This window comes from Loxodonta africana, chromosome 15 (assembly GCF_030014295.1).
Source record: "Loxodonta africana isolate mLoxAfr1 chromosome 15, mLoxAfr1.hap2, whole genome shotgun sequence".
NCBI classification, from domain to species: Eukaryota; Metazoa; Chordata; class Mammalia; order Proboscidea; family Elephantidae; genus Loxodonta; species Loxodonta africana.
The window spans coordinates 25462135-25476092 of NC_087356.1; the positions used below are offsets into that span (position 1 = coordinate 25462135).

General features: G+C 43.4%; 1 protein-coding gene across 1 annotated transcript in view; it reads right to left on the reverse strand.

The window, feature by feature from the left end:
- ADD2 (adducin 2) overlaps positions 1 to 13958 on the reverse strand; it is a 55625-nt gene that overhangs the window by 12468 nt on the left and 29199 nt on the right. The window contains exons 9-13 of the mRNA XM_064268699.1: positions 12044 to 12220; positions 6962 to 7219; positions 5618 to 5737; positions 4454 to 4543; positions 2363 to 2510 (exon numbers count right to left, since the gene is read on the reverse strand). Of these exons, the coding sequence (XP_064124769.1) occupies positions 2363 to 2510; positions 4454 to 4543; positions 5618 to 5737; positions 6962 to 7219; positions 12044 to 12220 (793 nt within the window). The remainder of the gene's footprint in view (positions 1 to 2362; positions 2511 to 4453; positions 4544 to 5617; positions 5738 to 6961; positions 7220 to 12043; positions 12221 to 13958) is intronic.

Here is a 13958-nt window from a genome sequence, read left to right on the forward strand (position 1 = left end):
ATCTAGGGCCTCTGGCAAGGAGTGGCTGCCAAGGGAAATTGAATGTAAGGAGGCTATTCCCCAGGAATCTCTTTAAAAAGTTTTAATTACCAATATTATGACACTATTTTCCTCAGGTTTCAAGGTGTGGCCCAGGGAATGGTTCTGGAAGACTGTGGAATCAGTTGCAAAAGTCCTAGACTGACCCACCAAGGCTTAACAGCCACACACCCAAGAATACAGAATTCCGAGTGTATTCCACCTGCACTGCTGGGCGGAAAGGGCTCTAGGTTCCTCTACCTCCACCCCTACCCCACTAGAAATCACTAGCCTCTTCTAAAAGACAAGGCTGTGCTTAAACCAAGTTGCAAGGAGTAAAGGAGGGAAAGGGTGGGGAAGAAGAGAAAGCCTGTGGTCTAAAGAGAAAAACAGGTTTGAAATCACTTTTGAGAAGAGTCCAACTGGGAGGGCCAGTTGCACAATGGAGTAAATCAGACCTTTTAAATGGAAAGAGGCTAGGATGGGTAGGGTTCAAAGTTTGCAGCCCAGAATGTCCTATTAATATAACCAAACAAAAGGATTCTCCCCACTCAAAGGTAGCATGGTATAAAATAAGACAAAGAACTAAAGCCAGGTAGATCTGTCGTATCAATAAATATAAATGGATAAACTCAGTTGTTAAAAGAAAAAGACTCTGTTATTAAAGATCATATGTTACTCAGCCCTACTACACATGGCTAGAATAGAAGGCGTGACATGTATTTACATTTAGTAGACTTAGCAACAAACAATAAACACACACCTTGATTAGCAAAGGGGGTTATTTTTTAACCTGGCTGCTAAACCACTACATTCCAATAGTTTGATGAACTAACGACACAGTTCCTTAGCAAAAACAGGGAGAAAGTGTTGCTGGAGTGTTTGGCATATGGGACCTATCTCTTTTGCAAGCAGAGCTGGTTAGAGTCAAGAACCAGTGTCCAGTGAGCAGGCTGGACCTATCCCTCTGAGGCCAGACTGCTGGGTACATTCAAGAGGGCAATGGGGCGGGCCCCTTATGATCTCTTCATTTCCTCTAAAGCAATTGGCATCTCCACTTCTGGAAAATGGCAGCAACACACATTACCGCCACATTATACAATACCATCAATGCTAAGTTAGAAAGAAGGTCCATCCATCCAACTCTATTTACAAGCACCTTCTGCTCCATGGGCTGGGCCCTTCCTGGGCTCCCTTCCCTGCATACATTCTCTCCTCTGTTTTTGTTCAGGCCTCTCCTCTTGCCCTGATAACTCCTCCCATTCCTTTCAACCCAGCTGATTTTTAAGGGACCAACTCCAGTCTCATCCTCCCCATCCTCTCACCCCTCTTGCCAAACCACCTACCCTGGCCCACCAGAACCTCTCCCTTTCCTGAGTTACCTGAGCTCTTAGTCATCCACTGGCTTATATATGTATCTCCCAGCACCCTAACAAGAGTTTAGGCTCCTTGAAGGCAGGCACTGTGTCTTCCTTACCTTCGTATTCTCCACAGATGTTGAACAAATGTACAAGAATTGCAATAGATGTGGTGTTCCTTGAGTATGTACCACATTTATAGTTCCAGCCCTGTTTGAACTTCTCAGTTTTACGATCTACAGTGAATGGTGGATGTACCGGGCATTCTAGGAAAACCCAGGATGCCTAGAGTGTTCTGTATACTGTGAAACAAAACACTGGTGAAAGCTGAGTTGAAAAGCAAGATCGAACTTTTTTTTTTAAGAACAGTGGGTCAGGCATGAGTTTGAGTGTGTGGCCTAAGAGTGAAAGCAGGATCTCAACCCTAGCGAAGACACTGAGTGGCCAGCAGAAGTTCCAGTTTAGAGGAAAGCACGCTAACCATAACTGAGAGACATGGTGCTAATACTGCCTCTCTGCCGCACTGTGTGGCCACATTATGTTCTCGGGGCCTCGTTTTCTGTACGGCTTTGTTTAACTTTTCTAAATGTGCGAACATGTATTGTCCTGTTTTATTTTCAGGACACGCCTACCATGTAGCTATTGATTGGAAGGGTGAGTGTGTGATTTATTGTCTACTTTTGGGATACTTCTGTCTCATTTTATAGGACACTTTTGAGACTGAAAGGGGCACTATGAATAATTACATTCAGGCAACAGGCAAAAACTGAAACCATCCTGGCAAATAAGACAGATGAAACACCTTAGGTGCTGACAACTAAGAACACTGAGGCTCAGAGAGGCTGTCCCCTCAGGCCACCCAGGAAGATGGTGGCCACATCAGTATCTGCTGCCTTCCTCTGCTCCCTCTCTGGGTGCTCCTTCCCTCCCCTCTCTATCCTGGGAGAATCCTGAAGGAATGGTGCCCCCCGCCCCAGGTTATTTACCATCAAGCTCTAGTTTCTTCCTCTCCACCTCTTTCTTGTACTCCTCCAGCTCCTGGTCAGTGAGTTGGCTGAAGGGGTTGGGCATCATCTCCTCTGAATCGTCTTTGGTATCCACATCGCCCTTGGACATCAGCTGGCTCTCTGTAGACTGAAAGTTAACCACAGAGTGCATGTCGCTCTCGGAAGGCCATGGGTGGAGCCCAGGCCCAGCTTCCTTTCAGACTCACGTGGCTGCCAGTGGTCTTGCTAGGACAGCACAGCATGCAGCTCCTTGGAAATAGCTCAGGGCCTTGGGGTAGGGGTTGTTCACTCCTCCCCATAGCTACCTCACCCCCAGATTCTTTGCAACTGCCTATAAACGCAAGGGTCCACCCTCTGCCCCTGAAATAAAACCAAAAGATGCTCCCAAGCAGAAGGAAGACACACCTTTATTGCAATCCCTTCTATGGACATTGCTAAGCCATCAATCACTACCCAAATACAGTCGGTGGTCCAAAGTCATCAGCCAAAGGCCAGCAAGCATAGCATTGGCTAAAGCAAGCTTCATGCCAGCCACACCCCACCATTGCCCCTGCCCACCCCCCAACAGCAGTGCAGGCCACAACACACGGCATTAAATCATAAGTAAAACAAACAGCGGAGTCAGTGGGAACTGTCAGTCCTGTTTCACACACGGTCATGGATGACAAGAAGGCAAAGGTCCTGAACTGGGAATCTCCAACCTGCCTGTGCTGCAGGTCCCTGAGGGAACATCAGCAATATGACTTTTTCGCCATCTTTGCGAAAGGTAGGTATGGGCAGCTGGTGAGCTAGACCTTTTATAAGCTTTAAGGGATTGTTTTCCCCCTCTAGTCCGAGACAGAGATGAAAATTCAGATTCCAGAGCCCTTTTGCCTAATTTAGTATTCTCATCTTAGCCTTTCAGAAGCCACTGTTCTGAGGCTGAGGGACGGCAAATGGATCCCAAGGAGAGGTGAGCCTCCCTCTCCCTGAAGTCTGAGCATCAGGCCTCCACCGTGCCCTCCAGGCCTCCTTGCCCTGTCTGCCAGGCCTTCTGATGAGGGGTCCACGGATTCCTTCCAAAAGGGTGGCAGCAGCTTATCTTAATGAATCAGCTGCATAGAGGGAGAATTCAAGACCAGGATCCCAAGAAGAGGGACTCCAAAGAGGGCACTTGGTCTAAACAGTAGAGTTTTTAACATGTTTGCTCATTGTGCTGAACTCTTATCTCCTATTTCTACCCCTAACCCTGTTGCTTAGTCAGTGTGTTCACCATCTTGGTGGAGATGAAGTGGGGTGGAGGTGGGTGCAGTGATAGAATTTTCATACTTCTCCTGCTTATGGGCACCCACCTTGTGGGCTGCAGCCTGATCTCAACCTGCTCTGCAAAGAGAAACATTTCCCTGTATTTTTTTCCTTTTTACTGCTAAGGAAAATACTATGCCTGTTGCCAGTGAGTAGCAATAATTATTTCAAACACAAGCTAGGGTTCTGATTTTCACCCCTTTTGCTAAGCACCAGACCAACACTGTTCTATTCCAAGCATGAAAACAATGACTTCCTACTTTCTAATTCTATGTGGGTTTGTCTTTTTTTTTTTTTTGTCTTGGCAACGGCCCCTTCCTATCCTGTTGGAGCATGGGCCCTTATATGTATGCCTGTCTCTGTGACTGCATGGGCATCTTCCCAGAACTATGACTTGATGCCATTTCCACACACAGAGGTCAGAAACACGCAGGGCGGGGCAAGCCAGGAGCACCTGGGAGCCAGCAGCCACAAGTCCTGTGATTCTCCACTTTGCAGAATACCAATATCAGGCAAAGTGGAGTTCCGTGGTGGAAGGGGGCATGGAAGCCAGCATCATTCCATGGGCTGGCTGGGCTATTGCTCCCTTGCCTAGTGCCCAAAGGGGGCAATTAGACATTGTCCTTGGTCCTCACAATACCCCTGTCAGGTGGACCTCTGTTTTGCAGCAAGAACACAGGGGAAAATAGGCACGAGGACTCAGGGGTCCTGCTGCCCAGCTCCTGCCACTGCAGACCCAGAAGGCAAGCATGTGTCCCCTCCAGACAGGGGTGGCGTCTGCTGTACCGGGCTCCGGCTCTTCTCAGCGATGACACTTGCTAGGAGCTGGGACTGAGGCCCCGCTGACTTCACGTCCTGCCGATTTTGTTCTCGAATCTGTGCAGAGAGGGTAAGGGGAGAGTGAGCTGGTTGTTCAGTGTCAGAGTGTGGAGCTGGGAGCGGGGTGTTCCCGGGGCATGGTACTGTCCACTGCGCTAATGACTGTGGCTGAGAAAGGCCATCCAACACGTGGAAGCCTGTCTCCACTATTTCTGACACAATAAGTCTACTCTAAGATGTCTCCGTGTCTGTTTCAGAGTGAATGAGAAGTTTATATAAACATCAGACTTTCATGAACTCTGAGAAGGTAATTAATTGTAAGAGGTAAAGAGTGAAGCTAGGCAGATTAGATGCCTGAGGGAGTGGCTCTCAAATTTTAATATGCCTTTTTTAAGAAGCCCCAAATAATTCGTTTAAAAAAAGATTACTGGGGCCACCCCATGTTTACTGAATCTGAATCTCTGGAGGGCATGGCCCAGGAATCTGCATTTTAAACAAGCGCTGTAAGGGGTCCTTGGACCACACACTGAAGCACTGTTCTGTGAGCTTTGGGGCCTATTGGCAGTGATTTGCTGCAACTTAAGTTTTTTAAGTAACCTTAGAAATATAAGTGAGTGAACTGTAAGGCAAAAGTCCCGAAATAAATATAAAGGACTTTGGCAATCTTGAAAATAAGCCAAAAGGAAAACAGCACCAAATTAATAAAAATTCAATGTGTAGACAAGTTTTCAGTTGATTCTGATTCACAGCGATCCCATAGGGTTTCCGAGGCTGTAAATGTCTACAGAAGCACACAGCCATATCTTTCTCCTATGGAGCCACTGTTGGTTTCAAACTGCTGACCTTTCAGTTAGCAGTTGATCACTTTAAGCACTGCACCACCAGGGCTTCTTGGGCAGGTCTTAAGGACACATCTAATGTGTAAAGCAATCACCCCCATAAGTAAGAGGATTATATAGGACTACATAAGCACAGTGCTTGGAACAGGATTAAAAAATGGTGGTTTACTTCCCACATGAGGTATCTGGGATGTTGGTAAGTCAGGCAAATCCTGGAAACTGAGCTCATGTTTGCAGGACGTGAGCCACCCCCTGTGATAGAAGGGACAGTGGGGTGAGCAGACCCACTCACCTTGTTCCGCATGTCCAGCACTTCTTGGGGGTCGGTATAGAGAGGCACAAATTGGTTTGGGTTTTCGATCCGTATGGGCATGCCACTGCTGGATTTCTCCACCTCGTCAGCCTTCATCCACTGAACAAACACAATGTCAGCTGGGTAAGGAACTGGAGCAAGGCCCACATATTCCCTCAGTGGTCACCCTATGAGCCCTGGACCCACCGACAGACATGGAAGGTCAGAAGCCTACACAGAGATGTTCTCTCCTCTTGGGCCTCTTTGATGTCTGATTTCCAGAGCAGAAATGGGCAACAAGTAACTTAATCTGCCAGAGAAGGTCCTCAGGCCAATCAATGGTCAGCCATGAAGAACACCAGAGAACAGGGATCAGACCTTGGTAACCAGCTTTGACAGACAGGCAACCTCTTGTGCTTCAGTAGTAGATAACTCATTGGTTTGAGCCTGCAGGGCTTCATTTTTTATGAAGAGCTATTCTATTGGTTTCCAGCTAACCAGCTGCTATTGAGTTGATTCTGACCCGCGGCAATCTCATGTGTGTCAGAGTAGAACTATGCTCCATAGGATTTTCAAGGGCTGATTTTTTGGAAGTAGATCACCAGGTCTTTCTTTCAGACTCCTCTGGGTGGATTCAAACCTCCAACCTTTCGGTTAGCAACCAAGCACATTAACCATTTGCACCACACAGCCAAGCACATTAACCATTTGAACTACACAAGAACTCCAGCTGTCAGTCACTTTTATGTAAATAAAAACTTGTATTGAGAATCAGGGCACATGTAAGACAGAGAGGGAGAAGGGGTGGATAGGAGGGAAGGAAGTAAAGAGATAGAGACAGGAGAGAGGGACGGAAGAAGGGAGGACAAGGGAGAAAGAGAGAAGGAGGTAGGGAGGCAGAAAAATATAACTTAACAGAAATGAATATCCTGCCCAATTCCTAGGTTTACATGAGATGTGCTATCCAAATGCTCAACTGCAGCCATTGAATTTCCCAGAAGCCCTCTCTGAATGTGGAAGCAAGAAGCAGAAACTAACTGCTCCTGGGTTTTGTACTGCTGGGAGAGACCTGGTCCAGCCCTCCTCTGGAGAAATCTCCTCAGACCCAAAAGCTCATAGCAGAGGTTCAAGAAATAGGTGGCCAAAGGCTCAGTAGGCATGAGCAGCTGCTCCCAGATAACCAACAGATAGCTCTAAGAGGAAACCGTACTAACCCAGAGTCAGGCAAGATTTGCTCTGTTCTTTTAAAGCTGCTTAACACCACAAAATGTAGCCTAAGTCTCCCTCTCCACCCCATCTGTCCTGGACTTTCCCAGCAGGAGCCTCCCGGTCCCCTCTCCTTACTGTAGTCTTGGGCCGAGGGCTGCCCATGCTCCTCTGGACCTCGTCAGCCACGTTGACCCGCAGGTAGGTGTTGGGGGTGTTGAGCCAGCGGGTCTTCTCCTTCTGCTGTTTCTGGGCATGCTGCCGTAGGGCAGGCACTGGGGTGCCGTCCTCCTCAAACACAAAGGCTGTGACTGTGGCGGGGATCTCCACCTCGCTTTTGTGTTTGGTCTTCTCTTGAACAAAGGGGTGACGGTATGTGTAGCCTGTTCTGTAACCCTAAAAAGGACAAGAATAATGCCCCTGATAGTGGGGGAAATGGTTTGACGTGTGCACACACAGCACACACACATCGCTCCCTTCCATTTAAATGACTCAATTTAAACTGGAATCTCCCGAATACAACCTAGGCCTCATAGCTCCTCTGGTATATTTCAGAATTATTCCCTCCCCTTGGTCTCCGTTATGGATTGAATTGTGGACCCCAAAATATGTGTTGAATTTCTGACCTTCTACCTGTGGATGTGATCCTGTTTGGAAACACACAATCTTAGGGTAGATCCTAAACCTTATCCTTTCTGAGTTATAAAAAAGGGCAGAATTGCCACAGAGACACACACACAGGGGGAAGACAGATGATATGTGAGGACCATCTACAAGCCAAGGAACACCTGGGGCTACCGATAAGGAAAGGATCAACAGGGTTGAGACCCTGATTTGGACTTTTAGCCTCCAAAAGTGTCAGAAATTAAATTTCTGTTCTTTAAAGTCACCCACGTGTGATATTTCTGTTAGGGTAACACTAGGGAACTAACACAGTCCCCCAATCCCTCCCTTCCTCCATGTCCATCACAAGTCCTCCTAGCAGGGCTAAGGAAACCCCTGGAACCTCAAAAGCCAGCAAGACAGAGCCCCTAACCCAAACAGAGGTCCACCGCCTCATCTGGCTCAGTGGCTCTCAGGTTGGGCTGCACATTAGAATCACCTGGGAGGCTTTAAAAACTATGATTCCAGGGTCCCACCCCAGACGTGGGGATTAAAAGGTGTGGCCTGGGCTACAGCGTTTTTTAAAGCTTCCCAGCTTATTCTAATGGTCACCCCCTCCCTTCCTCACCTCCCAAGCTTCTTAACTATCTTCCTTTTGTAACCCCAAAATCTGACTCAAGAACATGCCTGTCTCCAGAGAGGCAGTGATGGCTCAGTGACAGCGTGTGTGCAGGAAGCTTGGCAGCAGCTGGAGTACACTTTGTTCTGCTTGTCTTCTTCACCATTTATTTATTTTTTTAATTAAAATAGCATTAAGGAATTTTTTTCTGATTATAAAGAAAATACAGACTTATGTAGAAAAATTAAGCAATACTGAAAAGCATAAAGAAAAAAGTGAGTTTTATGCAAAATCTCACCTCCAGAGACAACCATTAAAAATCCTTCCAGTCACCTCTCTAGGCATAAATATATGTGTACATGTATGCAAATATATACACAAGTGTACATAAGTGGTACCCTACTACATAAGCTGCTTTTCCAGCTCTTCATTGTGTTTTGGAGATTTTTTTTCCATGTTATTGAACCTATAAACACACGTTGGTGTTAAAAAAAACTGTTGTTAACAGCCATCAAATTGACTCCAACTCAAGGCAACCTTACGTATAACAAAATCAAATGTTGCCCAGTCCTGTGCCATCTTCATGGTTGTTGGTATGTTTGAATCCGTATAAACATATAAACCAAAAACCCATTGCTGTTGAGTCAATTCCAACTCATAGCGGCCTTATAGGACAGAGTAGAACTGCCCCCATAGAGTGTCCAAGGAGCGCCTGGTGGATTCGAACTGCTGACCCTTTGGTTAGCAGCTGTAGCCCTTAACCACTACACCACCAGGGTTTCCATATAAACATATAAAAAAACATATAGCAGCCTTTAAACAGCATAGTGTTCCAATGAATGGATATATCATAGTTTATCTAATCAATATCCTACCAATGGACACTTCGTTAATATTATAAATCAACCGGAAATGAGTATATTTACACGTTTTTCTTTAGCCGATTGAATCAGCCTCTCCTTGGGATAAATTCCTAGAGTTAAAATTACTGGCTCAAAGGGTATACACTATAAGTTTTTATATATTTATCGCATCCATCTTCTCAAAATGTTGAGCTCATTTACATTTCTACAAATGGTGTCTGAGCTCCCTGTTCCCTTTCCCCTGTACCATATCGAATACTGTCCAGCTTTTTAAAAAATATATATTTTGCAACTGGGTGGATTAAAAGTAAAATTGTCTATTTATTTTTCTCTTTTTTTTTGATTATTAGTAAAATTGGATATTTTAAATTCTATTTAATGGCCACCTGAATCTCCTCCTTTATAAATGTTTTATGTTCATTGTCTTTCTATTGAGATGTTCATCTTTTTTCACACTGATTTGTGGTATCTCTTTGTATATTAAGGATATTAATCTTTTGACTGTCACAGATGTTGCAAATATTTTCCTCCCATACATTGCCTGTTAACCTTGTTTACGGGGGGGGGAGGGGGCAGAAAGAGTGGTTTATAGAAATGTAAATTTTGAACTTTTCAACGTAATCATATTTGTCAGTATTTGTCACCATGATTGCACACTTTCCTGCCATGCTTGACAAGGTCTTCCCCCACACAAAATTATCAAAAGTATTAATTTATGTTTTTTAATACCTATATGACTTCACTTTTATGTTTAAACTTTTGAGAAATTAAGAATGTATCTCATTGAAAGGAATGAGGTAGCAATCCAGCTTAGTTTTATTTCCCAAATGGCTAATAGTCTATGTCATATGCTAAATTCTCATATATTCTTGAAACTATTTCTGGATTCTCTAAGCTGGCCCAATGATCTGCCTGTCCATTCTTCACTAGTGCTATACTGTTTAATGACTAAAGCTTTATACCACTTCACCTTGTAGTGGACCAAGTATCCCTAATTACTCTTCTACAGGATTTTCGAGCCATTCTGAATTTCCCCTGGAAGAATATTTTGTTAAGTCCTTATTCTCATCCTCATTTTTGAGGGAATTACATTGAGTTTATTTATAGATTAACTGGGGGAGAGGGGAAAGAAACCTCTTTACCTATTGGGACTTTCTAACCAAGAATAAGTTATACCTTTTCACTGGTTTCAGGTTATCTCTGCTGTCCCTTGGTAAATTCTACACTTTTCTTTATACGATTCTGCTAATTTATTATTTTTCCTTATTTGCAAATGGGATTATTTCCTCCCACTACTATATTTTCTAAGTGGATTATGTTAAGATACAAGAAAGCTAGTGATTTCCACATGTATTTTAATAATCAGCTACCTTACCATTTCTAATATTTATTAGATTTCTAATATTTTAATATTTCTAATATAATTCAGTTGATTTTTTTGGACTTTATGGATATGTAACCATATTATCTGTAAAGAACGTAATTTCTTCTTTTTTTTCAGTATTTAGTTTTTTAAAAAAAACGTTGTTGTCAAGTTGACACTGACTCACAGTGACGCCATATGTGTCACAGTATAACTGGCCTCCACAGGATTTCCAATGGCTGATTTTGGAATGAGATCACCAGGCCTTTCTTCTAATATTTATGCCCCTATTCTTACCCCAGACTGTACCGGCTTGAATTCCAAGAATAATAATTGTGCCGAGAGCAGGAATCATGGTTTTGCTTCAGAGATTAATGGAAATACTTCCAGAGTTTCGTCATGATACTGGCTCTTGTTTTGAAAAAAAAGTCATTTTAATCATGTTAAATAGGTATTCTTCTGTTCTATTTAACAGCAGTTTTTTTTATTTTTATAATTTGATGATGAATTTATATCAAGTACCTTTTGGTATTCATTAAGATGATCAAAAGGTTTTTATCCTTTGGCTTGTTAATATTGTGAAATATATTTAAAAGATTTATAATATTGAGCCATTCTTGAATACCAGAAATGAACCTTCATTTGATTACTGTGTTTTATTATTCTAACATCTTGCCAGATACTATTTGCTAGTTTTCATGCAACGTTCAAAGTTGGTTGGTCTAAAAGTGTTATAATTGTTCAGGTTGGTATTCTCTAAAACAGTTTTAATAGCATAGGAATTGTCTGTTTCTTAAAGGTTTCAAAGAATTTCTACAAGAAACCATTGATCCTGGTGCTTTATTTAGACATTGAGTACTCAGCACACAAATGTTAATGAGTTGTATTTTCACCGTGGATTGTATCCTTCATCATTATAAAATGACCCTCGTGGTCACCTTGTTAATAAGGGGGAGATGGTTTAAAGGAACTGGAGACAGGGAGAAAATTATTGTAATGATTTAGACACAGTAAAAAGGGCCCAAGGCGGTAGCCATGAGGATGGGGAAAACATTCATAAGATACAAAAAACGTTACAAAGGTAGGTTTCATCTTTCACTTTTCTGAGTACTCTAAAGTCATAGTCTCTTCCTGCAATTAGCTCTTCATTGTATATGCTTTCCTCCTTTTCCCAAATTGTCTCCTGTTTATATCTCATATCATCAACTAAACTGTTAGCCTCTAGAAGAAGGAAGAATGTCTTCAAATTCTCTTATATCTGTTAAAGGACTAGAGTATTCCTAACACATACCAATTAACTGCTTACATGACTGATTGATGCATTACTTATTACAATAGACTATCATTACCATGGATATACAGGGATAAGGAAATTAGTGGTATTATGTGTTTTTCTGTGTTAAAGTCATGATATTAGGAAGCAAGGTTGAACAAACTACAGAAGGGGAGTGAACTAAATCACAATATAAGAGATGCTCTTTGTTTCTGATATTTACTCAATTCTACCTCTAATACCTGCCAATATCTCCTTACCCCTTCTCCTAGCACTCTGAGGTATGATGACATCCACAGCTCTAAGAAAAAGGGGCAAAGGCCATCATTTAAGAAAACTTAACTACTATTAGAATGACCACAAATTCTAAATCAAATTGCCAATCAATGAGGCTTCAACATCTTAACTCATGTCCACCTACATAAAGCCTCCTACTGACTGGCTCTAGGGGGCTAAGCCTCAACAGACTGGTCTGGAAGGACAATGGCAGGAGACTCACCAGGTTGTCCAGCATCCTCATGAGGGCCTCAAACTCATGCTCCCCCAGCCGGCTCTTCTGCATAGGCCCAAAGGTACTCCCTGCCCACTGCACAGAGCCCACCTCGTGGGGCCGGTGCTTCTCCTGCTCCAGAAGGATGAGGTTCTCCACTCCCCCGGCACTGGACAGTGCAGACACCTGTGGCAAAGAGAGAGGGCCCTCAGGTCGTGTGTGTGCACGAGTGCATGCATGCGTGTGTCAGGAGAGTGGGGAGTCAGGGAGAAGAACTTAGAACCACAAACATCTAAAACTGAGCCACATTTGCTCTTTCCTCCTACAGGAGAAATAACCCCCCATTTGCTGGGCAGGCACCATTAACATGGAAAGAGGTATTAGTAGCTTATTTCCTGATATAGAACTATAATGAAAAAGCTAATGAGTGCTAAATCTTAAGAACAACACAATACAGAGGCCTGTAGACCAAATTTTCATAAAAAGACCAGGCTTGATGGTTTGACTGAGACTAGAAGGACCCCAGAGGTCTTGATCCCCAGACCTTCTGTTAGCTCAAGACTGGAACTATTCCCAAAGCCAACTCTTCAGTCAGTGATTGGACTGGACTATAAGACAGAAAATGATACTGGTGAGGAGTGAGCTTCTTGGCTCAAGTAGACACAGGAGACTATGTGGGCAGCTCCTGTCTAGAAGGGAGATGAGAAGGCAGAGGGGGATATGAGCTGATTGAATGGACATGGGAAATACAAGGTGGATAGGAGGAGCGGGGTGTCTCATTATGGGGAGAGCAGCTAGGAATACGTAGCAAGGTATATACAAATTTTTGTATGAGAGACTGACTTGATTTGTAAACTTCACTTAAAACACAATTTAAAAAAAAAATGAATACAGAGGCCTGAAAAGTCACCTGTAATACAGACTAACTTCTAGTTGTAATTATTTCTGGGAAGTGAAGGAGGAGGAAATCAGAATGGGCTCCAAAGGGAACTTCGACTCTTATCTATTTCTTTAAAAGAAAAAGATCTAAAGCAAAAAGGCTGTTAGTATTTGTGAAATCAAAGTAGTGGGTGTCTATTATACTGTTTCTTGCATTTTTCTGTGTGTTTGAAAAATTTTCCATAGCCAGAAATAGGCTGACTTCTAAGCCAGTGCATTTGAACATGGCCTGACAAGATGAAGGAACAGGCCTAGAGAAGAGCACAACCCTTCACAGTGGGGATCGTCAGTCCAGGACACCCAGAATGAGGAGGTGGGTGACAATGTTGATAGTGCACACCCAGGCCCTGTGCAGGGGCTACACTGCTTTCCCCAACGGACTTGGAGGGTCTGCCCCATTGTCAAGATTCCATGGGGAAGAGAGGATGCAGGCGGTTGCAGACAATAAACTTGAAATCTTAGGGCAAGAGATGTATGTATATATCAGGTGATTTTAGAATGATACTACAAACATTCATCGATCTAATCAATTCCCTTGGTTTCTAATTCCATGCTCATCTAATGGTACATTCTATTTACTCCCACATATCTATACTCAGATATTATTGGCCATGATTTGGCTTCCTGGATAGGTCCCCCTACAGAAAGAGAGGGCGGTTTTTAAGTATACTCCCAGTAGTGATTCAGGAGTTTTGCACTCTACATTAGTGCATTAGCATTCTAATGAATATTTGATTTCCCATGTAAGCCTGCTTATTAACTGGGAACTGCTCTGATTGTATAAAGTTTCGATGTTCCAGTTTTTTGGGGTAGTTGTTTTTTTACTGAAAACTAAAGGATCCAATTTAGCTTGTTGACAAAAGCAGGTTTATGAATTCATGAGGTTTATGAAATCACAAGGATGTGGGATGGATCCTGAAGTGTGTTAAATTCATCAGGGTAACAAATGCCTCCTACGAGACTTCTTGAGGTCAGCCAGGCAACC